At 40.9% G+C, this 27,082-nt stretch overlaps 2 protein-coding genes across 4 annotated transcripts in view; both read right to left on the bottom strand.

Moving 5' to 3' along the window:
- The window catches only part of CSGALNACT2 (chondroitin sulfate N-acetylgalactosaminyltransferase 2), a 34,991-nt gene extending 32,650 nt beyond the window's left edge, over positions 1 to 2,341 (bottom strand). The window contains exon 1 of the mRNA XM_075422970.1: positions 2,257 to 2,341. The gene's annotated coding sequence lies outside the window, so the exon portion shown is untranslated. The remainder of the gene's footprint in view (positions 1 to 2,256) is intronic.
- Positions 2,342 to 17,031: 14,690 nt separating this feature from the next.
- RET (ret proto-oncogene) overlaps positions 17,032 to 27,082 on the bottom strand; it is an 85,116-nt gene continuing 75,065 nt past the window's right edge. For all 3 annotated transcript variants that reach the window (XM_075422966.1, XM_075422968.1, XM_075422967.1), the window contains exons 17-20: positions 24,716 to 24,853; positions 22,631 to 22,730; positions 20,838 to 20,985; positions 17,032 to 18,909 (exon numbers count right to left, since the gene is read on the bottom strand). In XM_075422966.1, coding sequence (XP_075279081.1) covers positions 18,752 to 18,909; positions 20,838 to 20,985; positions 22,631 to 22,730; positions 24,716 to 24,853 — 544 coding nt within the window. In that variant the 3' untranslated portion in view covers positions 17,032 to 18,751. The remainder of the gene's footprint in view (positions 18,910 to 20,837; positions 20,986 to 22,630; positions 22,731 to 24,715; positions 24,854 to 27,082) is intronic.

The following is a 27,082-nucleotide window of genomic DNA, read 5'->3' as shown; positions in this document are numbered from 1 at the left end:
TCTATTTCTTTATGAACATCTCATGAGTTATGATCTCACTTTCCCATTTCCAGCACTCAGCTTGCAAGGTCATAACTAGTAGTATAGATAAAGCACAGTATTTTTTTTTTTTTTCCATAAAAACTATTATGGTCCCAAAACATTTTCTTTCCATTGTGCCCTTTGAAAACTCTTTTTTAAAGACTACTTTTCTCTTTTTAAAGAAAGTCTTGTGCTTGAAATGCCTGTCTATTTGCTATTTTATTTTTTCCAGAAGCAAGATTATTAGGGTCTCTTCCCATACTTTTAGTCTGGAGGGCTGGTCCCCTAAGAAGGCAACAGAAAGCCAAGCACATTGTCAGTTCCAGTGCTTATCCAAAACCTGAGTTTCATCCCACCTCCATGATTCTGCTTCAGTATTATTTAAAGAAAAAATACTGCAAGTCATGAAGCTTGCCTCATAATGACAGACTGTTTCAGAGTTAAGAAAAACATTGTGCAATTTGTTTTCTGCAGTAAAAAATCCTGGCCTAATGCTTCTCACACACTCCCTCCCCCGAGTCCAGTTTTATCTCTTTTAAAAGTTCAGGTCATTCTGGTGATCCTTTTCATGAAGAGGTCCACAGAACAATTCTGGCAAGTATGAAAGCAGCAGTCTGTGGTGCAGGGGTAGAAACTGTTGTGCCAGATATGCTTGTGGGTTTTCTTGGCAAGAGACCACAGCTACTTATCTTTTAACTATGCCCTCAGATGATGTTTCTCACTGACTTGGGAGGAACTGTGTCCCGGGGCTGGAACTTAGAGCAAAGTATTTAAATTCAAGAATAACTGGGTGCAACTTCCTACCATGATGCAGCAGCCTTAATGATAGGTTTGGGGTTTTCTGTTTCTTTTTTTTTCTTACCCCTTTAAGCCTGCAGAAGACACTAAAACAAAGTCACAGAGCCAAGAAGGGAAAGAACTACTCATGATTAACTGATCTGAATCACACCAAAGTCTTCATGGATCTCCTCCAGGAACAAACAAGCTAAACAATTTCTGTTTGTGCTGTATAGTCCTGTACTGCAAAAATCATCGTCTTTCTTCCACCCTCAGCCTACTGATGCTTTAGGCCAGCGGTGATATAGCAACACTCAGTGGGGGCCTCCAGATCCTTACGATAAGGACTCACCGGCAAAGAGCCTACCACAAAAGCCTCAGCCCACAGCTAACGCCCAGTCCACAAAACCGTCTACCTCTACTGACAGCTACTGGGAGTGCTTCCAAGCTGCCATCTTTGACAGTGTTTGGGGACTTGCTATCTAGCTAATAAATACAGGGAAGCCAGAAGTTTCCTTCAGACACGCTGAAGCAGAACAGAACTTTCAGCTAGCGCGTGCAGGAAAAGAAGCAGCTGTCTAACTAGCTGGCCCTGGCATTTACAGTCTCAAAAAGAAACCCCAAAAGAAAACAGAATTCTCACTGTATGACCTTAGTTTGAGGAGCATTCTCTTTGTGTTAGAATAGCCTGACTCTCTTTTTCGCAGCTCTGCCGAGTTACCCATCCGAGCAGCAGAACACACTCAGTCCTTATCCATCACCCACAAGCTTAGTAGAAGAGATCAGTGCCTCAATAGAAGGACTTGAAAAGGAAAGCAAAAAAACCCAAACACAAACTTGCAAAATAAACCAAATACCAAAATTTACAAAGCACAGAATTTACTGAGCAAGAACCTGGACGCCAAAGGGCAGGAGATGTACACCGCTCAGTCATCCTTCGCTCGCTTTGGGGGGGAGAAGGGAAGGGACTGGGGTTCGCAGCGGTTCGATGGAGTTGAAACGCAACCCCCAGGGCCAGGCCGGGCCGGTCCGCTCCGAGCGTTCCCGCCCCACGGCACCGGGCCGGGCCAGCCCCGCTCAGGGGACGCCGAACACCGGGGCATCCCTCCGGCCCCTCTCCCGGCTCCTTCACACAATGGAAACGCAGCCGTGAAAGCGGGGGGGGAAGACACAGATGGGTTCTCATTGCCGCGATGGCGCCAGGTGAAAACCGAGCCCGCTCTGCGCAGCCCCCGCCCCGAGCCCGTCCGGCAGCGGGGTCGGTGACAGAGAGCCGAGCCACCCCCCTGCATCGCTCAGACCCGGGTCCCCCAGCCGGCCCGCCCGCCTCTCGGGTGGCCGCGGCCCCGCCGCACGCCCGGCACGGCCCCGCCGCTGTGCCCGCCGCGCTCCCCCGGCCCCGCGGCCGGCTGAGGGGACGGGCGCAGCGGCGAAGGGGCGCGGGACGGCCGTACTCACCGCCGCACGGGGCCGCGGCCCCACTTCCTGCGCGCCGGGCAACAAGCGGGCGGAGCCCCGCCGCCGCGGCCCTTAACGGCGGCGGCACCGCCCGCCCCCGGGGCGGGGCCGGGCCGCGCGGCTGCCGTCAGGGCGGGGCCGCGCTGCCTTCCGGCCCCGTCCTCCGCGCGGCCTGAGGAAATAATTATTTCCTAGTTACCATCTATTCATTTCCACCGCTGCGTTTCCGGAAGAAAATTCTATTATTATTATTTATTATTATTTTAAATTATTTCTCCGCAAGGGCTTCACTTCAGGGAGCCAGGCATACGGTCTCGTGCCTTGCCGCTGCTGACGCCTCAAAAAAGGCCGAGAACAGCCCCGGGGAGCGGGCAGGCAAACGCCCTTTCAGAACGCCACAGCGAAGGTTGCGGGCCCCGCTCACCGAAAACGGCGTCGAAGGCGTTGTGGGAAGTGGGCGGCGGTGTGCTCTGTGAGAGGCCCGCGGCCCCGCTGGGCCAAGGAGTGCAGCCCTGGGGGTGGCGGCAGCTCAGGTCGCTGTCGCGATAGCGCTCTGTCGGGGTCTGCACCCCGCTTAGCCTTCAGGCACGAAGCCATTGGTTCATACGTGGCTCGCACAGCCCCGGAGGGGCTGAGTGTCTGCGGGCTCGGTCTGCTCAGGCTGGCTGTCGAGCCCTCAGACAGCAAAGCTCACAGAATCACAGAATGTTTGGGGTTGGAAGGGACCTCTGTGGGTCATCCAGTCCAACCCCCCTGCCGAAGCAGGGTCACCCAGAGTAGGCTGCACAGGACCGCGTCCAGGTGCGTCTTGAATACCTCCAGAGAAGGAGACTCCACAACCTCCCTGGGCAGCCTGTGCCAGTGCTGCATCACCCTCAGAGTGAAGAAGTTCTTCCTCATGTTCAGCTGGAACTTCCTCTGCTTCAGCTGGTGCCCGTTGCCCCTTGTCCTGTCTCTGGGCACCACTGAAAAGAGTCTGGCCCCGTCCTCTTGACACCCACCCTTCAGATATTTATAAGCGTTTATAAGGTCCCCTCTCAGCCTTCTCCCCTTCAGGCTATAAGTGAAGTTCAACACTGGCAAGTGCAGCGTTCTGCACCTGGGGAGGAACAACCCCATGCATCAGTACAGGCTGGGGCTGACCTGCTGGAGAGCAGCTCTGTGGAGAGGGACCTGGGTGTCCTGGTGGACAACAGGTTAACCATGAGCCAGCAGTGTGCCCTGGCTGCCAAGAAGGCCAATGGGATCCTGGGGTGCATTAAGAGGAGTGTGGCCAGCAGGTCGAGGGAGGTTCTCCTTCCCCTCTACACTGCCCTAGTGAGGCCCCATCTGGAGTACTGTGTCCAGTTCTGGGCTCCCCAGTGTAAGAAAGATGAAGAGCTACTGGAGAGAGTCCAGCGGAGGGCTATGAGGATGATGAAGGGACTGGAGCATCTCTCCTACGAGGAGAGGCTGAGGGAGCTGTGCTTGTTCAGCCTGAAGAAGAGAAGGCTGCGAGGGGACCTAATAAATGCTTACAAATGTCTTCAGGGTGGGTGTCAAGAGGACGGGGCCAGACTCTTTTCAGTGGTGCCCAGCGACAGGACAAGGGGCAATGGGCACAAACTGAAGCAGAGGAAGTTCCGTCTGAACATGAGGAAGAACTTCTTCACTCTGAGGGTGTCGGAGCCCTGGTCCAGGCTGCCCAGGGAGGTTGTGGAGTCTCCTTCTCTGGAGATATTCAAGATCCGCCTGGACCAGGTCCTGTGTAGCCTGCTCTGGGTGACCCTGCTTCAGCAGGAGGATTGGACTGGATGACCCACAGAGGTCCCTTCCAACCCTGACCATTCTGTGATTCTGTGAAGAGAGTTACAAGAAGGTTTTAGATTTTCACGTATGCGCTGCTGAAACTAGGTGCATTCTTTTTTTTTTTTTTAAACAGTATGTAAATATACTACTATTTTAAGCCTGACCTCGTGCGAGGTTTCAGTGTTGCATATTACGGGTGACGGTGGAGTAGCCCGCAGCTCCCGCTTGCCTTCTGTGTTGTGGTAAATGGGTAGGAGTTTACTAGACACCCGTGGTGTTTTACTGATAGTGGAGACTACAGTATTCTGCAGACGTAACATTATTTGGGAGCACCAGGAGATAACAGAATGGAAATAACAGAAATTACTGATTTTGTTAACTAAAGCCACAACGTAGATCTCAAGCTCTGACAACCCTGCATCGCCCACTGGTTTGTCTACGGAGAGCAACCAGACTCTGAATATTGTTCTGTAGGCTTCCCAGGTACCGCGTTTCTGCACAAGAGCTACTTGCCCCTACATGGGGAGATCTCTGCAGTGCCTTACAGGAGATTGTACACAGAACACTTTTTCTTCAAGTCCCAGTTTCCTCTGTTTGCCAGAGTTCCCTCACTTCCAGAAAGATTATTTTATTTTTTTCAGATGGAGAGAAGGAAAGAAGAATAGGTTTCTTAAACTCTAGTTATAACAACCTGGTTATTGACAGTCATCTCTGTATGAGAGGTCTACTATGACAGAAAAAAACGATGTCTTGGCAGTGATGTTGTGTATAACTCCCTGGCTTTTTGATCAGAATGAGCTATTCCGAGATTAGACATTCCTTCGTAACTCAGACCTGTATTTATGCTGACAGGTGTTGTAGTTCCTATCTGGTGTTAGTCTGGCAGGCCTACAGAGGAATTCTCGGTTTGTTTGTGAATAAAGCGGGCAGTAAAACATTTAGCAAATGTCTGTGTTCTAAGACACAATTAATTTCAGCCTGGGGATTCTCCTTAGAGAGGCGTTTGCAGACCTCCTAGCATCTGAAAGCAGTAAGTGTATATGTAGAGAGAGGTGACACAGCTTTGAATTTTATTGAAATATTATGATGGGATGATTATTTTAGAGACACAGACTTTAAAAATATTTTACTAAACTTTGGTAAATGCTGTTCTTAAATTGGTACAGTCAGGGGAAAAGAAGTGGCTGGCAACAGCTGATTTGAAAAAGAAGAGTTTTCCAGAACAACATTAGCTCCAGTCTTTAGTGGTTTTTGGTTTTTTCTTTTTTTTTTTTCTTGCCTTTTTTTTTTTCTCCAAGCATGTGTGTGGGCTGGAGGGGAAGAAACAATAGAAAACAGAGAGAGGAGCTGATCTGAAAACATGATGCCAAAGCGAAGGAGTAATGTAAATGAGACCAAAGGAGTAATGAAATAAACCACCCCCCCAATCCTTCAACAGTGGATATTTTTGTTCTCTTATCTTCTTGAGCAGAAATGAAATGTGTATGTGGAGTAAGAAAAATGGTCTGTTATTTTGCCTGAAAATTCAGAGCTTTAATTGCCAAGCAATAGTCATTAGTTTGCCTTGACACAGGGCTTTTTGTCAAATACCACAGCTCAGCCTTACTGATGGCATGATTCCAACGCAATTCCATGTGAAGATGCTTCCTTTATCCTTGTTTCAATTGTTGCAAATTACTTGTAACAGATAGTGAACAACACAACCTAAAGTATAAAGAATTGTTAATAGCCTGAAATAAACCATCCTACAGTATTCTAATCATGTTGATTTATATTTTCTTCCCTTAAAAATCCTCATTTTGAGGTTTTATTCTAAATTATATTCCATAACCCTTCATCATGTCCAAATACGTCTTGATGCTATGGGCTGTGAAATAAGCGGTCATGGGAGAGGTGGTGGGCTACGGTAGAATTAACTTACATCTGGCCTGGGGAATGCTCATCTCGACCTCCGGCTCTGCTGATGACGCTGTAGCGTGAGCATCAGCCAGGTCACCGAAAGGCTAACCTAGGGCTCACTTTGTATGCACCTCCTGAAGTGAAAGGGACACCGTGACTGTCTTATCATCGTCGTGGGGCATCTATGGTGAGTGCTGCAGGGGCTTGGAAGGTCTTGGTATTTTACTTCACTGCTTTAGAGGCTGAAACCATCTCTTCACTTATGATAGTTTTAAGAGAGACGGTGCAAAGGTGAACTGACTTTGTACCAACACCCCAGAGCAACTCTACCATGCAGTAAGCTTCCTATATTTATTGTTGCTGTTCCCTTTATTTTGCATTGTACTGATGTTTTGATTTTGGCAATGCCCAGACTTTTGGCCTCTGCGTCTTTGAGTGTTGAAGGACTACATTTATTTATGTAGTGGTCTGGTGTCAAATAAATACTAATTCTTTGGTATTATAATGTATTAAATTTTGGACCTAGAAGCATATAATTTATATAAAGTTTGGGAAATTAACTGCTATGGATTGTTTTTTCCTGCTGTTCTAGGATCACAGTCTCTAAATTACTTCCTTTCAGAAATTCCTGTTAGAAAACAGCCTGTACGGGCTGTATCAACCAACTTTACATTTATATAGAGTCCTTTCAAACATTAAAGCAGACTCAGTAATTTTTATACTCATTCATGAGAACAGAAGACATTCCTTATTGGAAAAGATAATCAATACAATCACAACTGTAAGTGAATATAAATAAGATTTAATTTTATCTGGTGTCTGAAAAAGCTTTCTTCTGGTAACAAAAATGCTTGTTATAGCCCACTTGTTTTTCTTCTTTGAATAGTGATGATTTAGTTTAACTTTATTGATGGTATTGGCATCTGGAAAAGTGTATAGAAGCATATATCAGAATTATTCGGATACGATCTCTTAAAATAACTTTTTCTTTTTGAAATCGGTTTATAGTCACTGTTAGCAACACGTGTTTGCTGAGCTCTTTGGTGGTAGCAAATGAATCCCAGAAACATTACAAGAAGTACGGGTGTCACTTGGGTTTGTGCCGCAGAGGAACGGGAAGGCGGAAGGGGAATTGCAGGGAGCTGCGTTGGGTGCCCGGGTGGGAGCAGCGGGCAATATTCTGCAGCAGTAGCTGATCACTTTTCCTGGCCCTGTGGCCTTATTTTTCTGGCAGGTGCAATGGGTCATATGCCCGAGGCTCCACCACTCACTTGCAACTGCACCAGGCTATCACACCAGTCTAACTAGTAACAACAGGTATGGAAAGTAATCCAGCTATGTAGTGCTGCAATTCTATGTTGGTTTATTTCTGACCATTCCAAGACACCTTTACTATATATCTTCTGTCTAATGACATCAAGACGTGCTTTAGGCATTTTTTGTAGAAAGAGAAGACAATTTTGTCACAAATTTATTGACTATAAAGCAGTCTGAAACAAAGTCCGAGCAGCTGTATTCTGTACCTAAAATGGAAAACAACTCAGGAGGACTTTGACTAGAGGACTCAATATTATGCAAAGTATACCAAAAATGACACTTCCTTTTTTTTTTTTCCTTCTCCAGCATTGCAGAACAGTAACCTGTTAAAACCAGAAAGTAATATATTTTAAATCAATCCCATTAAATTGCTTTTTAAACTATAGATTTCACTGTCTAGGATGCAGAAAGAGAAATAAATTAGATAATTCTATATATGAGATTTAAGCCAGACAATCTTTCATGAGCACTCCATGTCTGAGAAGATAATGGTATAAATTATCAAGGTCTTTTGGTTGGTTATCTGTTTGGGTTCCTTTTTGTCCTTGAAAACCTGATGCACCAAAGCTCAAGTAGTTCAGATAAGTAGCTACGTTAAATACACAGTATCTACGTAGAGGGAAATATTTGGGGTTCCTTAATCTGAGATGCTTGACGTCTTACACAAAATATGTGGTGTATCAGAATTTAATACGCCTTACTGCATAATCTATTATATCCACTGGGCCTCTCCAGCAGTCAAAAAATCCACCACTCCTTCCACACAAAATAAAGACAAAGCTGTAGGGAGGTACAGAGATCATCATCTATGCTGACAGATTAGCAAACAGTTAGTACAAACAAAGTGTTGATTTCTTTGTACGATAGACAGGAACACAGACAAAGAAACTTCTCTTGTGTTCATTGTCTGTACTGCGCTAGCCCATTTTTTGGCAATATGTCTCTACTCCACTCCAGTTTTGGGGTGTTTTTTGCCAGTGTTAGCTACAGGTTTGTCTGTAGCTGCCCAAAAAACATCTCCCTCCCTTTGAGTCCAAACGCCAGTCGGTTAGTTCATAAAATAAGTTATGTTTGTTTTTCGTGCCACTTATTGTTGCATATTCATCATTAAAATGTTTTTAAGTGCAACATTTTCCATATTTGTAAACTATTCGTCCCATAAAATGACATGGAAATAATAATAAAATCACATTACAACTGATTTTATTAGTAGCACTTTACTAGCAAGGACTGAAAAATTCCTGCAGTGTTGAAACGGTGTAAGACAGGACTAAAGGAAGGTAGGATGTACATTCTACCCTCGTCCAGAGGGAACTCTCCTGGCTACCACAGAATATCAGCACACAACCAGAAAAGAATACCACACCTCAACTAAGCAGTTGAAAACACCGTGTTTAGATTTTTCATGGCAATCAGCATCTGTTACTGCAGTGCATAAAAACGGCTGATTTTGAGAAACGTGTTAAAGCATGCTGTTGAGACTTCACTGTTATCACTATAAAAGCAATCTGTAAAGATGATCTGATTTGTAAAGTCAGGATGAAATGTCACTGCGCTACCTTCATAGCGGTCTCGCAAGCTCCTGCTTAGTTTTTGACTTGTAACAACTGTTTGATCTTTATCTTTGTTAAAGCTTTGCTAATAAGAGCCTTGCAACAGCTCACATCTGTCATTAAAATGGAGCTTCAAATTAAATTAATTCAAAGCAAGATTTTACATTAGAAATGCAGTCATAAGACAAGCAAGATGCTTTCAAATTCACTTGAATTTGTTCCCACTTCTCCTCAAGAGCAAGGAAAATGTGTTCCTGCTTCTCCTTTCCTGCTCCTATTTTTAGAACTAGAATGACAAAGACCTGATCTGGCAGCCTGCGCCCCATGTAAATTAAGGAATATCAGAGTTCAGAAGCGTTCATGAGAAAGAATCGAATGGTTATAAATGGCATTTCTATTCCATTTTTGTTTTCTCTTTAATTTAAATTTCAAGAATGTCATTACCAGTTCTTTGACCGTGCTAAACAAGCAACAATTTATACTGTTTTTAAAAGCACGTCTATGTCAGGATAAGCACAAAGATAAAAAATTGACTGTTTCTGCAACTCAACCATCTTAGAAACTGTGTGCAGGCTGCGTTAAAGTTACTGAAGTGTACTCGGAACACGAGGATCTTCGTTACAAATGGAGACTGGTTCATTAAACGTGGCCACGTATAGCAGCTGAAAAAAAAATAGCTTAACCTGTGAATCAGGCTGCTGATTATTGTGTGTAGGTGTGTGTGGGGCAAATGTCTGCAGTGTTGATCACTCGGTCACAAGCTTGCTGCTCGGTAGCTGCAGCTGGTACAGGCTGGCTGTAAGGTTTGGTAAGACCTGGGCTAAGCACCCGCAGCACATCCCGAATCCCCGCCGCTAATAACAAGACGGGAGGCAGAGCTGGCAATGAGGATGGTGCTCGCTTGTGCTTCTGCGCAAAGGCTATTTACATGGTCCCCCCTAATGCTGGGGATGGGGAGCCACAGAGGGACTGGGTGGAATAAGCAAGTAAATAGGCTAAAAGCTCCAATCTCAGTTTTTAACTAAGCTGCAGTACCAGATTAACCAGGGACTCCTGTTTACCTGTGACATATGAGGAGGTGCTGCTTAATTGCTGAGGAGGACGCGGTATTTTTGTGCGCTTTCTGTTATCAGGTGGATTCTAGGGTCAGTCCGCAAGGTACAGTACTGTACCTTCTCCCTCTGCTCCCCTGAGCTACGTTAAAAATCTTGTGTGACAGTGCTTGATGCCTTTTATAGCAATAAAGAGAATACGTGCTATTCATAGTACTGCATCTCAAGTCTATTACCATGAATAGTGTTGCATTATGTGTTGCTTAATAAATATGTGTTTATCATTTGAAATGGTAACTATTATAAGTAATCTCCAACACATTCATTTCACATTTCGTAACATTAGTAAACCATAATGGAGATTCAGTTAAGCAAGTCAAAATTATTCAATAAACATTATTTCTGCTTTGTTAAAATTTGTTTCTGGTGACAACTTGTTGCAACCTAGTTTGAATGCTTACTTTATCTTTGTGCATGCAAAAATGGTGATAAATGTCTCACAGCATAAATGAAAATATTCTCAGTAGTGTTTTTACAAAAACCCACATCATCTGTTTCTGCTCAGTATTCAACAAAGTGTCACAGTTCATTTTAACAAATGATCCTGGAAGAGCAACACTGGGCCAGACTTCCAACTGTCGTGTTTTAAAATAAAAATCTTTATGATCAGCATAAACTTAGTGCCTTTCTGTTTGCTATGTCTGGACCACGTCACTGTTCAGAAATCCTCTCTGCACAGGAAAACCAGTTAAGTACGTGTTTGAATGATTTCCTGACTCAAGGCTAAAATCTCTCACAATTATACCCTGTAGCAGAAAGAATCGTCGTTGTCCTCTGCTGTCAAATCAATCACTGACCAGACAAAAACTGTCTTGGAGAACAGTGAACTCTGCTTGCTTCTTGCTGGCCGATTCTTGAAGCTGCATACACATTTAAAAAAAAAAATACTGTAAATTTGGTATTTCTCTTCTGGATATTTCTACAGGCTTTTCCCACATCTCAGCCTTCATAACGCTCTTCCAAACTTTTCAATCATCTTAAGACGAACTCTTTGCCAGCTTTCGCAAGCAATGAGAGCAGCCCTCTGAAGCAGCCGCCTCGTCTGTCATACCGGCCATCACGCGCTTGGGATTCCACCTTTTTGACATTTTTCCTTCCCAGCAGATGTGAAGCTGTAATGAAGTTCCTCCAAATCTCTTCCCATTTTGCAAAATACTCTTGAATAAATGGGTACTGTACTTGATATTGGTAGCAATTTGGTAAACAAGTAGGATCAGTGTATCCTGCTGTTCTGTTGATTGGGCTATAGCTTACTGCTTCACAAAATCTGAAACTAGAAATGGAATTATTTTTTTCCCAAAAATAACCTTAAAATTTACCTAAATATATGAAAGCAAGACTCTTAGCAAACCAAATGCTTATAATGCAGGTTCACTTGATGAAGTTTTATTAAAAAATTTAAAATACTTCCATCCTTAAGCATAGTAAATTCAGACAGGAAATTGCATTGTCAGGGAGCTATGAAAATAGCACATGTTGCAAATGAAAATCAGTGCTTACATCAAACTCTTTCATCTACAGTCATGTCAGGAGGGGAAGCTCTGAACAGCTGAAAAATTATATAAGGGCTTTAACAAGTACTTATGTGACCTGCTGAATGCAGAAAAGTCAGACTGGAAATGGCAATGTTCGACTGATATCCAGGTCTAGGCTGAGTTTCTACAGGAATTCAAATCTGTGGCTGTATCATGGGCTGAAAAATTCAAGTTTGGCAGCCCAGTTTCCTGACTTGTTCTAAATCAGGCCTAAGGCAAAAACTTAGGGAAACACGTATGTGCTCTAAGCAAACTTGCTTCATTTGCATCCAAACACAGAGTGGATCTGTTCCACATCTCTGAAGCCTCTAAAGATGCAGAAGGTTTATTTTCACATTTCTAAACCTTCCTTTTGTTACTGGGAATTTTTTGAAATTAAAAATCCAAACTTTTTGGCTAATGATAATTGCACATTTAGAAAGAATCGTATAAACAGATTGGTTAACAGCGAGAACCCAGTGTCAGATGTGCCAAGGTGTTTCAACAGCTACAGCTCTCTGTGGGAGGAGATGCGTTAGCTACAACCCTACGGGATGATCTTGAAGCTCTTTTCCACCCAAAATGATTCAATGTAAGGAGAACTTCCTCTTTTCATAACAACCTCAGAGCTCTGGGCGTATACAATCACACACCACGCTCTGTTTATTAGGTACCAACCATCTCTTAACGTCAGATGGTACGCGTACATTGACTTCTCAGTTCAGATCAGGACTATACTTGTCCTCCATTTTTCAGATTGCTTTTGTTCCATTGCAAGGTTTATGACCATGAGCGTGAGACTAGACCTGTGCTTCCCGGCAAGCCCTCATCGTGATCCCTTCTGCGTGGCCTGTGCCTGGGAGACGGGACATTTGTGTTCTGCCGATTCTGTCCACTCAGTAGCTTGTCCGTTCACAAGCTTCAAGAGTGAGAAAGTAGGGAACCCTGTCCTGCAGAACATGAATAGAAGAAGGGGTCCCTGTCTCCTCACCACCTCAAACCCTTCTGTCCCTGCAGACTTCAGCATACGGGAAAGTCTTCTGTGGGCAAATCCATGTTCCCACCCAGATCAGATCAAATGGGGAGTAAGGGAATAGTGGGGCGATAGCAGAGAAGAAAGAGACCACATGTCTGCTCTTTGCAGTCATCTGTTGGCTCCTTGTCCAACAGATGTAGTGCTAGTGTGGTATGTAGTAACTCCACAACTACTTTTGGCACCGGTGTTGTGAAAGATTAAAATCGTATGTCTCTGCAGTATTCAATAATAAATTATTTTGCAAAAATAATTGTAAAAATAAGGCCCTAGATGTGTTGGCTTACATTCTCTTCTGTCCTCCACTTAGAGGAGATTAGGAAACACATAAACACCTAATCCCACTACAACGGATGTGCTTTCCAGCAGGGGAACTCTATTTCTCTTTTGGGACATGCCAACATATTTCCAAAGTTAAGAAATAATCATAATATCTGGTTCTGTTAATAATAATCTCTTGCACAGAGGGTGAGAAAACGAAGCTGATGTATCAGCTCCCCCTCCCACGAAGTCTCTAACTTTAGGCTATATTTGTACATCATCTTGTAAATACAAGATGAAATAATGTACACAAAATGCTGGGCTACCCTAACTTCCCATGGTGACTTTTGTAGGTGCCAGACTGATTGGACCCACCCCTTAACTGTAGACTAGGCGGGAGCAGTGACTGCTTTTGCCTTCACACCCTACCCGTATCTTAAAGCGCTGTATCTAGGTGCAGGCATATTCAGTAATTCTGACTGTGCAACTAGTGGTTCTTTCCCCTACACCAATATTGTGACAAAACAAGCATCTTTTTTATACTGATATTTTGAGTCACGATTTGCCCATTGGCTATACTTTCCCCCCATTAAAATCAGCAGAGGTTTATCAGGTACGTCATGGGAGGTGACCTAGGTCAAAGCCAAGTGCTTTGTGAAGACCCAATCATTTTTCATATTTGAGAGCTAAAAAAAAAAAACCAGAAACACCTACTGTAAAGATTGCTATTTATTCAAAATATGCACATTACTTACTATCAGTGTAATGGTTTGAACCTCTACAAACTTCTGTGCTTAGGTGATTAAATGGACAGCTTGTCTTGTGGCAAGGTAAAAATGCACTTAAACCAGTAATCTTATATGTTAATACATGTTTGCTAATATCAGCAAGGATAGAATCAAACTCTCGGTCTGATACCTAATGACAACAATCATTACATTGTCATTGATTTCAAAAGTTACTAAGTTGTTTAACTACCTTGGAGATGAACACACTTTTCTTTCATTCTCTTTTATAATAGAGAAACTTGGAAAGTTATTTCTTGACATGTAAATTACAACTGCTACGCTCTTAAATTGTTCATACCATTTCGGATTGGCCTGTAATACGTATCATACAGCTTCCAGATAAGATGGAGTTGGATTTTTATGAAACACACCATATTAGCCCGGAGTAACGAGCTAATGATTTCAAATGAGCTTAAGGGGAGATGTACTTGTCTGTAATCAGGTAGGCAAAACCTTTTTACTTAATTCAGAACATTATCAGCAAAATGAACTTTCTTAACAGCTGAAAGAAATAAATTTTTAGCAAGAGATCTGTTGTGCTGAGATACCATACAACTCTTTATAAAACCAGGTGAAATGAAAAAACACACCATGAAAACAGAGGACTATTCCTCTTCTCAAAACGCATTAAGAGTATATATATGTCTGACATAACTGGAAGATGCAGGCTGCTGTCCCAAAGAATTACAAATGAGAAACAAATATGAAACGCTGCTTACATGAATAACTCATCTTTACTGAAGAATTTGATAAATACTGAAAAATATTTCATTCACTGTCTCTTCTAGATCTAGAGATATATTTGTGCTTACCTGTCTTGTAGCATCTAGTACCTGCTTCTAGATAGACAAGTGACAATACTGTGCTAGGCATGGGTAGATACGGGCTATTGCTACTTTGTCCATATATTGATAATATATGGACATAAAAGTACAATATATTATATACATTTTGTACACAGAATCACAGAATGGTAGGGGTTGGAAGGGACCTCTGTGGGTCATCTAGTCCAACCCCCCTGCCAAAGCAGGGTCACCTACAGCAGGCTGCACAGGACCTTGTCCAGGTTGGTCTTGAATATCTCCAGAGAAGGAGACTCCACAACCTCCCTGGGCAGCCTGTTCCAGTGCTGCATCACCCTCAGAGGGAAGAAGTTCTTCCTCGTGTTCAGAGGAAGAAGAACTTCTTTGATTTTAGACCAGAAAATGTTTATGAATAATTTATTCATGAATGATCCCACTGACTTCAGAGGGGCTACTTAAATTATATGAAATTAGATGCAGTGGACCTGAACAGCCTAGGTTTCTTTATTAATATTTTATATATTTTATATATTTTTAGGGAATCATAGAGCTCTCTATCAGAAAAATAGCATAGGCTGAAAAAGTCAAACCATTCACCTCACTATGGACAACCTGCACCTTTTTTATGGGGAACGTTGCCTGATGCTACCTGGGAACTGGTGCTGCTGAACGTCATCTCTAGCATTTTGTCATAAATCTGCCATTGTAGCTGCAATGAAACATGGCTTTTAGGTGGGCTGAGTTTTAAAACAAAGCATTTCAAAATTATATGTTTTTTTTTTTGATCTTTCAAAAGTTACAGTAGAAATATCCTTTTTAGATATATTTTGAGGCTTCTATTATTCATATAAGATTGATTATAAAACATCAAGGAACAGAAACCTGCTTTTACTGTACATTTTTGAGAATTACTTAGGACCAGTTGAGTGTACCATAAAGATTCATGCAGATTTTGCATAACAAATTGTAGATAAAACTACAATTTAAATATTATGTACCTCATATTCACGGGAGAAGACTTTTTTTAAATTTCTATTACATGAAACAGGCTAATGTCTGCAGATTAAAATCTGCGACCTCACAGCAGATGTTCTGAGTATCATACCTCTGGAAAAGCTTATAGAAACCAACGTTACAGTAACTTCCTTGTGCTGCTGTAAGGACTGGAGGGACACACAAGATTCACCCTCTCCCCCATCTGTCACAACTCAAAGCACAGACCAGGTAAGCCATGTCATCCCTGTGAATATTTAGAACAGGCTGGCAGAAATTTTTAGAACGTTATTCCCTCCAACCTGTACATTTAGATGAGTCATTTGTTCCTTTCGAATTCACTTTCCTCGGGGCAGCCAACTGCATAAGTATTTCTGGCACCGATGGAAATAATCATCTGCAGTATCGCTTTTTCCCCACATGGGAAGTACATTTACTCTGGAATGGGGAACTGAAACAAGATTGTCACCATTCTGACTAATGGCAACACAGAAGAAATAGGAAACACTTCAAGGGAAATATTTACAAAAATAGCGTACACAGAAGACATAAGCTTTCATTCTATGAGTGAGTACTTGAAAGTAATAATCTATTTCTTACCAACATTCATGAGCAGGAAGGGTGTCAAAATGAGTCACGTTAGGAAACATTTGTTAAGAATTTTTCATTAAGCTGCACTTAAATGCAGGTAATTGTGTATGGCAACTATAATTATGAACTGTGTTTTATATGAAGAATCTGTATCTGGTAACATAGGTGACAATAACTATTAGTGACATTTTTCACAGGAATTAATGGTTGAAACAACTTTGACTCACACTGGAAGTCTCAAATACACAATATTTTCTGCATCCACTGGTTATTTCAGCATCACTCGGTATCCCACTCACCTACTGTACAGCAATGTTGTTGCAGGGCTTTTCAAGTTAGAAACTGGGCGCTTCACGTCTCCCAGTTGAGCACTGTTGGTGAAGATGGCTGATAAAAAGAAATTTTTCACTGAAGGAAGAATAAAAAAAAGACAAAAATCCTGATGCCTTGATTGCTCATGGTAAATAAAAGGATTCCCATTTATAGAATCATAGAATCATAGAAAGTTTTGGGTTGGAAGGGACCCCTACAGGTCATCTAGTCCAACCCCCCCGCAGCGAGCAGGAACACCACTAACTAGATCAGGTTGCTCAGAGCCCTGTCCAACCTGGTCTAGAATGTTTCCAGGGATGGGGCCTCCACTGCCTCTCTGGGCAACCCGTTCCAGTGTTTCACCACCCTCATTGTAAAGAATTTCTTCCTTATATCCAGCCTAAACCTACCCTGGTTTAGTTTAAAACCATTACCCCTCGTCCTGTCACTGCTGTCTCTACTAAAAAGATTGTCCCCATCTTTCCTATAGGCTCCCTTTAAGTACTGAAAGGCTGCAATCTGGTCTCCCCGCAGCCTTCTCTTCTCCAGGCTGAACAAGCCCAACTCTCTCAGCCTGTCCTCATAGGAGAGGTGCTCCAGCCCTCGGATCATTTTTGTAGCCCTCCTTTGGAACCGCTCCAACAGTTCCATGTCCTTCTTGTGCTGAGGGCTCCAGAGCTGAACGCAGTACTCCAGGTGAGGTCTCACAAGAGCAGAGTAGAGGGGCAGAAATATATTTACAGATATAAAATATAGAAAAAGGGCTGACCAAAGCAAAAAGTTACCACAAAGGCCATTTTTCTCCCCTTATTTCATAGATCTCTCAGTAGGAAAAAAAGCCCATATAATGGGCTTCATTTTCAGTGCCATTTATTTTAAGAGTGTGCATTCTGACAGTTGTGTTGCGCCAGTGAAGCTCACCATTATATCAGAAGTGAACCCCTTCCGTGTACATAGCTGTATCATAAGCATTACGCAACACAGCAAATGTTTGTACAAAGAAAAAGTCACTCTGGTTTGTGCTTGCCCGAAACCAGGACCGGATCAAGTAAGATATCCAACAGTGAAGGTGTTCAAATTCCAATGCATCATTTTACATCACACTTACAGTAAAATGCAAATCGGTGTTCGGGTTTTGGCAGTCTGACTCTCTTGTTTCTGAAATCACAGACTTTAATGGAAACATAAAGTCGATACACAAAACAACATCTGAAAACAGCTAAACTGGATTGTAAGTGACAGGAGCAAGCTTTGGTAGAATTGGATTATTTAGAATAACCATCACAACGCTAACGAGTTACTCAGGATTTATGTCCCAACATTTGTAGCAAACAAAAAGCTGTCTTTTAACCATATTAGATTACAAATAAGACAAAAGTAGTGCTGATCATTTACTCTTCCACATAGAACACATGACCCACAGTCAGATCATTCTCCCAAGTATCAAGGCAGTGTTGTGAGCACAACGTTTTTATGTTTCACCTTAACAGACTCTGATGATGTTTTCCTTGTACAGTTCCATTAACAGTAGAGTTTTAGACCAATTTTGCTGCGCAAGTGTTTACTCGTGACTTTCAAGGTAATAGGTTTATTTGGAGCTATGTCATGGCAGTGTCCTGTGCATGGCAGCGTGTCCGATTCGGAGCCGAGAGGAGGACTCCAACTCCCTGAACATGACTGCAAACAAAATCTCTTTACTTGAATTCAATCTAAAAATCCCGTACAGTCTATTTTGAACTCATAAGAGGAATTATGATTGTACAAGATTGTACGTTCTAATGTTAGTAAGTTGTAGGTGATGAAAAGTAAATTGTGTCAGATGAACACTCTTGATTGCCATCAGTCTATACAGCTTAGCTTGTATCAAATTTATCTCCATTGTGCTAAAGGTAAGAGAAGTTAAGACTAATAAAACAAACTCTCTTCTCATTAAGACAAGACAATACATTTACAAGACTTCAAATGTTGAATCTCAAGTCCTCTATTGAGTTACTTCATGTTTGCTTCCAAACCAAGATGCAGGCTTTGTTAGTGCCAACATCATCGTAACACTTCTCGTTTGCTAGAAAGCTCAGTAATTTGGGAGCCTGCTTCCCCCCTCCCTTCCATATATTGTTTGTGCTTCCTGCTTAGGTCAAGCGGTCATGTGCTAACAGCCACTATAAAAGTAGCAGTTCGAGTACATTTTCCCATCCAAGAAAGCTGTAACACAGGACGTTTAGTCTAAAAAACAGCGAGGATGAAGTGCGGGGCCATTTGCACTAAGAAGTTGCCAAATGGAACCATATGCAGAATGGCAATCTAGAAAGAAGTACTGGAACTACAACTCTTACCCAGCTTGATATGTTTTCTGAAAGGGGAAATCACCAATTATAGTCTTCAGCATGAATAACACACTTTAGAAACTACCAGTAAAAGGGTTTGCCAATTTAAAAGTTAGTTGTTGATTGTACAAAGAATGAGCCAATGGACTTTCCATTCTTTGCATCTTTGTTCCCCTCAGGAGTCCATTACCTTTTGCAAAGAAAATTTTAGCTATCAAACTTGTCCATAAATTTTGCCGCTGAGTGTGAAACCATCCAGTTAGCATATACACTATCATTTGCATATCTTGAAAACACAGAGTTAGTACCATCGAATCTTGTGAGTGGAACGGGGCTCTCCTCAGGCCAGTTCGGGTATGACATGCCTAAAAATGAAAACAGATAATTTTTTCTGCACTGAAGAACCATAACTTCATGTGCAGACAGTAAGGCCCTTGGCAAAACTCCCTTCAAGATTTTAAGCCAGTCCACTGGATTTTGTCCCAAATCAATTCATATCAATGGTGTTTTGAGATCCCTGAAGCACAAATTCACATGTAGGCAAAAAATCTGAAAAAAATAAAGTGCTTACTTGATAAAAAATTGTGTGCGCGCACGCACATGTGCGTAATAAAAAGCTAATAATTTTTCTTCTGAAGAGCCTCCAACTTTCCATAATTTTCTTTTTTAACAATCATGTAGCAGGATACTGCTTTGCAAGAGGAAGTTCTTGCTGTACGAGAAGTGCTCCAAGAATTAATAAACCCATTTGGGACAGGATCCAAGGTCCATATCAATGACTGAGAGTATTTCCATTTACTTAAATGGGAGCCTTTCCTTTGGCTTCAGTGAGGTTTTGGGGACACTCTCACACCCTCACCAGGGATCCCCTGCTTTTTAGGCAATCCCAGGAGCACAGCCGAGTAAAGCCCAACAAAGTCCTCAGCACTCTTGTCTTGATTCAGCATTTAAATGTGTATTTCAGGTGTGTAATTATTTGCATTGAGTCTAGTAACTGCTTCTCAGCTTAGGCACAAGTGATCACCAGAATGGAAGCAGAGTGCTTAGCACAATGTTGATCCAGCTGTGCAAGCAGAGAACCACACCAGGGTCAAGATTTTCAAAAACAGAAATCTGATTTTGTTGCTTATTAAGCAGTCGGCATCTGCCATCAACCTCAGTGGCAACTTTTTTCGTTACTGCATGCTTTTTACAATCCGGCCACTAAGTGCCCCAAAGTGAACGTGAGTTGGGGGAACCTACTAAAGAAAATTATAGCTAGGGTATAGATCAAAAATAGACCCAAAGCCATGTATTAATGGCAACTTTTAAGCTAAAAGATCCAACTTTTCAAAAGTCATACTGCTTGAAGGACGAAAAAAGTATCTGTGATGTTAGTAAATATTTAAAAACATGTAGAATATTTAATCAGGAGACAAAATGTAGGAGTTTTGGCAAGAACCATTTTTACTGTCCATCTCACCATCACAATATGAAAGCATATGTTTTTTTTAAAAACACTTGCTACATCATTCAATCAAGGTTTAGTACTGACATTTTCATAATAAACCAAAGGACGTGAAAACAGCCGAGTGTATTTTCAAAGTTCCCATCATTAATTCAGTTTTCAAAGGACTTTACAAGTTGATTTAGTCTGTATATAATACTTATATACAGTATTTCTACCTTCTGTATATAATACTCTGGTTTCATTCTATGATATATTAAATAGACATTTCAGCTTATGAATCTGGAATGCATTAACAGCAGCTGAAATTTAGAAATCCATCTTGAGAAACAAAAAATGTTGCAGCTAGGTCCCATCACTGAGCTGTAGCAAAAACAGTATCTTAACAAAAAAGTAAAAAAAGTCTATTGCTTAAATTAGAGGTGCAGAATCTAAGGTACTTTAAATGTTCCTAGCCTCCCCCAACAGGATAGTTGTATTAGGTACTCATCAGCATTTTATATTTCCCCTGAGAATACTTCCCTGATCTTTTCTTTTTTTTCTTTTACTGTATGATATCTAGTCATTTTACTTATTTTCACATCCTTTTAAAAATGCATATTTTAAACACAGCTGCAAAATGACTAAAGGATGATCCTGATGCAAACTTTGACAATTACCAAAAGAAAACAAACAAACAAACAAACAAACCCAAAAAGAAGCTTCCAAGCAAATTTTGATTGGCTTCATTCAGACAAGAAACACTGTAATGGGGTTACAGAGTCTGAGAACAGTGCAGAAGAAAAATCTTTTTTTTTTTTTTTTTTTTGTGTTGCTAGAATCTAGTAAATGCATGTGAAATTCTACCATAGAGTTTGTTTTCAATCCATGTGGAAGGGAGGGTTCGAGGGAGGGGAGCATTATTACAGTCCACGAGTGGCGTTTCCTCTTCTGAGAGCCCATCGTCATAAAGCAAGGAATCGGAAGGCGTGGAAGCCGCAAGATCTAAGTAGTCCTAAGAAGCGAACAGAGAAGAAGCTGAGTTAACATACGTGGCGGTGTTGCTGGTTGGGCACAAAGGCTAAATGCGCTCCTGGTTTCTTTAAACCAAGTACAGACCCCACTGCATTTGTCTTTTAATAGCGCCTCTGGCACCCGAGTAGGCTCTCCCTTTCTGCAACTATAGCATCTTGGGAAGTATCGGATTTGCCGGAACACGAGACATGCTGGAGACATATTAATACCTCCCTTACTTAATGCTGCACATCAGCAAAATAACTGAGAAGTTAAAGGGCTGTGCTGATTCGTCTGACCTTCAGTTTCTGTTATGTCTAATACATACGTATGCCAGAAATATACATATACACACACATGCTTAAAGGAGAAGTTACTCCGATCTTGTCACCATTTTACAAATGCTACTACATAATCATGTATAAAATTCGCGGTGTAAATATTGCCAAATAAAGCTTTTGCTGCTGCTGTTCTAAAACAAGTATTTAGGTCAGCCATAAGAATTCCTAGGTTTTCATCTATGCTGCCGAATCGCCTTGATGCAAAAAACAAATGTGAAGCATTTTCAGCTAATCGAAAATACACTTTTTCCTTTCAAAATGGCTTTTCCTTTGGAAATGCACTGAAATTAAACTTTAAAAAGGTAAAGTCACCCAATTTTATAAACTGAAAAATCTTCAGAATTTTTCATTCAGAAAGGCAAGAAAAAAAGTGACGGATTTGTTGAGCTCTTGTTTTAGATTGGCTTTGGTTTTATGATGAAAATTTCAGAAAACTTGCCAGCCTCTGTATTAGAAGTCTCTCTCTGGACATGCAGATCATTTGCCTACTGATTCTGAGCAGCTACAAGTTAGTGGTTGACAAGTCAGGGTGATTTAATGTACAGCCTAGACCTTTTGCTTTGCCATTTTTCACTTAGAACTTCTTTTTACACTCACATTCTGAAAAAAATTGTTCCCATTTGTTTATTAGCCCTTTTTGTACCCAATATAAATGCCATCACATTCTCAAATCTGATAATGGTCGCTGTATTTCCTCCGGTTTTCATTTGTAACTGCTCCCCTTCCCATAACTAGTAGATTTAAAAAGAAAAAAAATTATGTGCAAGTAGGTATGTATACATTTTATAAATATGTGTAGCTTGGAATTATTTTTAGACCTCAGCATCCGTTTATTTAAAGAAAGTCTATACGGTATCATAATAGTTTTAAAGCAACTCAGAATGCTGGAATCATACAGCTTATCTGTTGCTATCTTCATGTAACTAGATCAGATTCAAGGAAATACTGCATTCTTCTAGTTCTAGGCTTCCTAAGGTTATTTATTCAGGGATGCAATTTAGGAGTAACTTTTCACAGACATTTTTAGGTTTTTTTACTTAAGGAAGCTAGACAGATTAAGGGTGATAGACAGATTAAGGATAACTCGTCTGCATTTGTGGTTGAAGTCACCAAAGCCACTATATGAAGTAGTACTGCTTTCAAAAAGCTGGATACATTTGGAAGAAACTAGATATTTAAACACTTCAAAATTCGATGAAAAGTAAATTACTTTTCTTTTTAAAAAAAAATAAAATCATTATTTCTGCGTATTCAAACTCAGATGATTACAAAAACTTCTAAAAACTCATGCTTTCCCACACTTACCCTACTCTTCACCATCATTTTCTCTAGTTCCTTGCTGATCTCAGCAAATGTTGGTCTTTTATCAGGTTCTTGCTTCCAACAGCGCAGCATCAGGTTGTACCTGTGACCCACCGCAAGGTGAAAAAAATAAAATTGTTAGAAGTGGGTCAAGCTTCTGCTCAAACAATTTATAGTACTGAAGTTGAACTGTGGCGTGAAAGCCACCCACAAGTACATCAATCTTTTTGTCATGTGTTCCGTTAAACATGCCTGTGAATCAACAACTGACATTCACAAGAACGGGCTTCTATTTTCATGAGTCTTTATGAGTTTAAATGATGATGCACTTGGCTGTCCTTGAAGGACTGCAGTCTTAGGTTTCTTTCATTATTTTCACTTTATCAAAGGACCACCTCGTGTGTAGGCAGCATGCCAGATTTCTAATTGATTTTGTTTGCATATGACTGAAGAAATTGGTATATCATCACTGATGTGCATCTCTCAACCTGGAAAACTCTGCTGTTACATCAGAAAGTTGAATTTTGTTCTTCATTTGTTTCAATTCTGAAAAGTTTCTGTAAACCTTTCTTCAAAGTGAAGCCTATCCTAAGACTATGTGCACAAACTAACATTCTTTTGATTAATTGTGTTATGGTTATTTTGATTATATCTATCCTTATTGTCTTAACTGCCTTCAATAGCAGACAGCGTGGAATCAAAAGGGAGCGGAATTAAAGTGTTACAGTTGAGTGACTATCAGGCAAACATTGGACAAGTTCTAGGTGTGTAACTCTCCAACCTGTGCCGTTCAGGTTATTTTTCTAGCTCAAGTGTTTTCAGGACTAAGTGATCTCGCCACAAAAGTGCTCTAATTGCAGAAATAGTTGGCGGCAAGAACTACAGCAAGCTGTTGAAAAGCAGTGCGTTTTTTGCCCTCGTCCATGATGCCTCTTTTACTTGACTGGATAAAGCAGAGAAAACAATTTAATGGTCCTTAAAGTGGGCTCTCAAAGGCTGTCACAAAAATTTCTGAGTAAAACGGGAAAAATCTAAACCAGCCAGAAAACCATGATGTGGCTTGAATAAAACAGAATCACAGAATCACAGAATGTTAGGGGTTGGAAGGGTTCTCTGTGGATCATCTAGTCCAGACATGGTCAGCTTGCCTAACCTAATAATTATCAATGATATAACATGTTTGAGGAATGACATCTTATTCACTGTTGAGAGGAAACAAACAAAACCAATTAAAGTATTTGCTAGAGGATTTTTGCCAGTGACACCTTTAAAATTCTTCCCTGCCCTTACTTCAGAAACACTTAATGTTTTTCTCTATATATGGTATTAAAAAAAATTCATTTATACTGTATTTTCTTAGCCCAGATGTGGCCAAAGCATCCTTCACATTGAAAATCAGTTACAAGAGATATCATAGTGATTATAGCCTGACAACTTTCTAAAAAAACCTGACCGTGACCAGATTTCCAGGTTGAACATAAAATCCTGCCTCATCTCCAAATGCCATGGAAGAACCACAGAGAGAAGGTATTTCACATTAAGAGTGTTTTAATAAATCAGCCAATAAAATATCGACTGTCTCCAAATAGAAAAGAAATTGCCATAGGCTTATCAAGCCACAGAAAATTCGTGTCTTCTAGAGTACAGATTTCTGGGTCAAGGTATCCTTTCTCCTATGTAATGCCAGGACAAATAATAGACAATGACTGTGGATGGAACATCTACCTTATCTGCAGAAAAATACTGAAACATTTTCTTGACTATTTCAGCTAGCACTGCGTTTTATGAAATTGTCCTCCTCACCCCACCCTCAAAAATTTTGAGTATTCAAGCTCTTTTAATTGTTTGGCAAGTGTGTTATTTGATATCCTACAAATATTTTGGATGTAGCTGCAAGCATTCAGTTGGTAATTCTTTTCCTGCACTTTACTGTTCACTAATTTCACTACATTCTTTTGGGCACTGCATATTTTGATTATACCTCTGAGATATACAGAATAGTAATTATATGGTATTTATTTAAACCCTTTTTTAATGTATTTATTCGTGAGATGTTTTGTGAATCTAATCAGATCAAGAGCTACTTACATTTCTTCACTGCAGTTTTCTGGTCTCTCCATTCTATAGCCTGTTTTTAGGAGGTTAAAGAGTCTTTCAGGAGCAATACCTGGGTAGGGATTGCCTCCCAAAGTTACAATCTCCCATAGCAGAACTCCAAATGACCATCTGAAAAAGAGAAAATGAGCTTATATTTAGAATGGTAGATTTCAAGAGTTTAGTGTGGCTTTCAGCCAACAAATCTCCTTCTAGTGGTCTGAGAATCCAACCAAAATCAAGACATTGATGAGCCAGCCACAGGGGCCGTACAGATGCATACAGGGCCATCCTTCTTCCCAAGTACTGTCCATTACAAAGGTTAGCAACCAAGACAGTAGAGATAAGGGATATCCCTCTTTTATCCTGTGACAGAAGCTAACTGTATCGCTTGTATCCTGGGAAGACCCATCTCCTCTAGACAGCAGAAAGTCCTTCCCATGGTGGCCCAGCCCAAAGGCTTGTTCCTCTTCTGTGCAGGGCTCCTGGAGGTGCCTCTCTTTTTCCAATTAGCCCTTATAGTCCTAATTCAGAAACAACTGTCTACATTTACACAGGCTGACTTCACCAGTTACCAAAGGACTGATTTGCTGTCTTGGCCATGAAGTTGTATTTCTTTATATGCATAGTGTGTTTATTTCAATCATAAGCAACACCTTTGATTTCAGCGGGTCTGTTGGGTTCTTTCAGTGATTCAGAACTCAATTGTCTTCTTAGAGTTGATGAAAGAAGAGGAAAGAGTTTATTCTGGAAATACAAAATGCCTAAAATATAGTTTAACATAGAACAGAAGACAGAATAAACTCTTTTCTGAAATGAACAGAAGAAATTGTGACTTTTTAAAATACTTTGTTGATGAGCTCAAACAAAAAGACTGTGCTCAGTGGGTCGGAAATATTTAGGTAGATTAAGTTAGTCCATTTTTGGAGGGCAGGCCAGGAGGAGAGAGGCAAAAATGTTTTTCTTTCCTTAGTGGAAGGCTTTTTTGAGACACAAAGAAGCTACAAATTACTTTGAATCTGCTCAAATGACAGAACTGCCGAAATTTGGATGTTCAAAATGAAGGAAGCCAGCCAACACTGTTTCACTCAAAGGGGATACTCAATGGGATGTATCTGGAAGCAAAATTACATACAATTTATCAGAAATGTTAGCTTTTGTGCTTTCATCATTGGGTATTCCTGCAAAAACTCCACTTTTAAGAAGATTTTTAGGAAGTGTTACACACCTGATGCCAAACCAAACAGCAGTGTCTAATTCCCTTTGAAATTCCATCTCAGAATGTTAGCCACAAACCTCACCTCCTGTCTGACAACATTCCACCTGTGCTTCTCACATTTTAAAGACCAATGGTAACCCCAAAAGTACAGCAATAAAACTTCCAAAATGGACAGAGAAGCCCAAGTGATTCTCACACAGTCCTAAATGATATGCTGCAGTTTTTCACCCTGAATTAATCTCCATTAAATTAATTTTTAATCACTGTACATTCTTGAAAGCTAATGAATATTTATAGCATTTTCATACACTTCATTAATATACCTCCTCATACCTTCTTTGAAGCCAATTATGCTCTGCCATCACATTATAATTCTGTCCGTGATTAATTCAAATAAACTTTGTAGCATGGCAGGTTTTGTTTTTAAAATCCACCTCTTCTGCTTAAGAGGAATTTCACAAAATACAGGAGGAGTGAGTAATTTCTTAATTAAAGTTGTTTAGTAAATGGGCGTAATATCATAGAATGCTGTAGAATGCTGCAATGCTTTCAAATCATGATACAAATTAAGTACTATGGGAGGAGAAAAATTTCCTATTGTGCTATGTTTATTGCTGAATAAAAATGTGATCAGAAAAAGCCAGGAAAGAAAAATATAATGTGAAGAGGAAGAGAGTAGGCTAGCTTTCCACTGACGTCATCGACCTCTGAAGCAAAAAGGGATTTGCTAACTGCTGGCAAGTGGTACTGCTATTAAGCGCTGCTAACCACTAACTATATAGAAAGGCTTTAGAAGAAAGAGGCTGGAAAATAGAAACACAAGAGTATGAGGAAAGAAGAGCATACTGGAATGATTGTTGAATATATTAATGTATATGTTCACCTAAAATGCAATTGCATCAGCACAAACAACAAAGAATATTCATAAAATAATATTTTCACAGAGAGTAATTATCTGAAATAACAATCAGTGCTGCAGTTTGCTGCTGTTGGAATGACATTTGCGGAACCTAGCACTGGAGAGGATTTGCTTTGCGACTCTGTGTGTGCGTCTCAGTACTGCTCTGTAGGGACCTGGCTAGATTGGAAGCTGCTGTGGAACGCTCTTTGATTACTTCACATATAATGACATGAATAGTGAA

Source organism: Opisthocomus hoazin, chromosome 6 (genome assembly GCF_030867145.1).
Source record: "Opisthocomus hoazin isolate bOpiHoa1 chromosome 6, bOpiHoa1.hap1, whole genome shotgun sequence".
In the NCBI taxonomy this organism is placed as follows: domain Eukaryota; kingdom Metazoa; phylum Chordata; class Aves; order Opisthocomiformes; family Opisthocomidae; genus Opisthocomus; species Opisthocomus hoazin.
The sequence above is the reverse complement of the archived record's forward strand: the minus strand, read 5'-3'. Positions and strand labels throughout refer to the sequence as shown.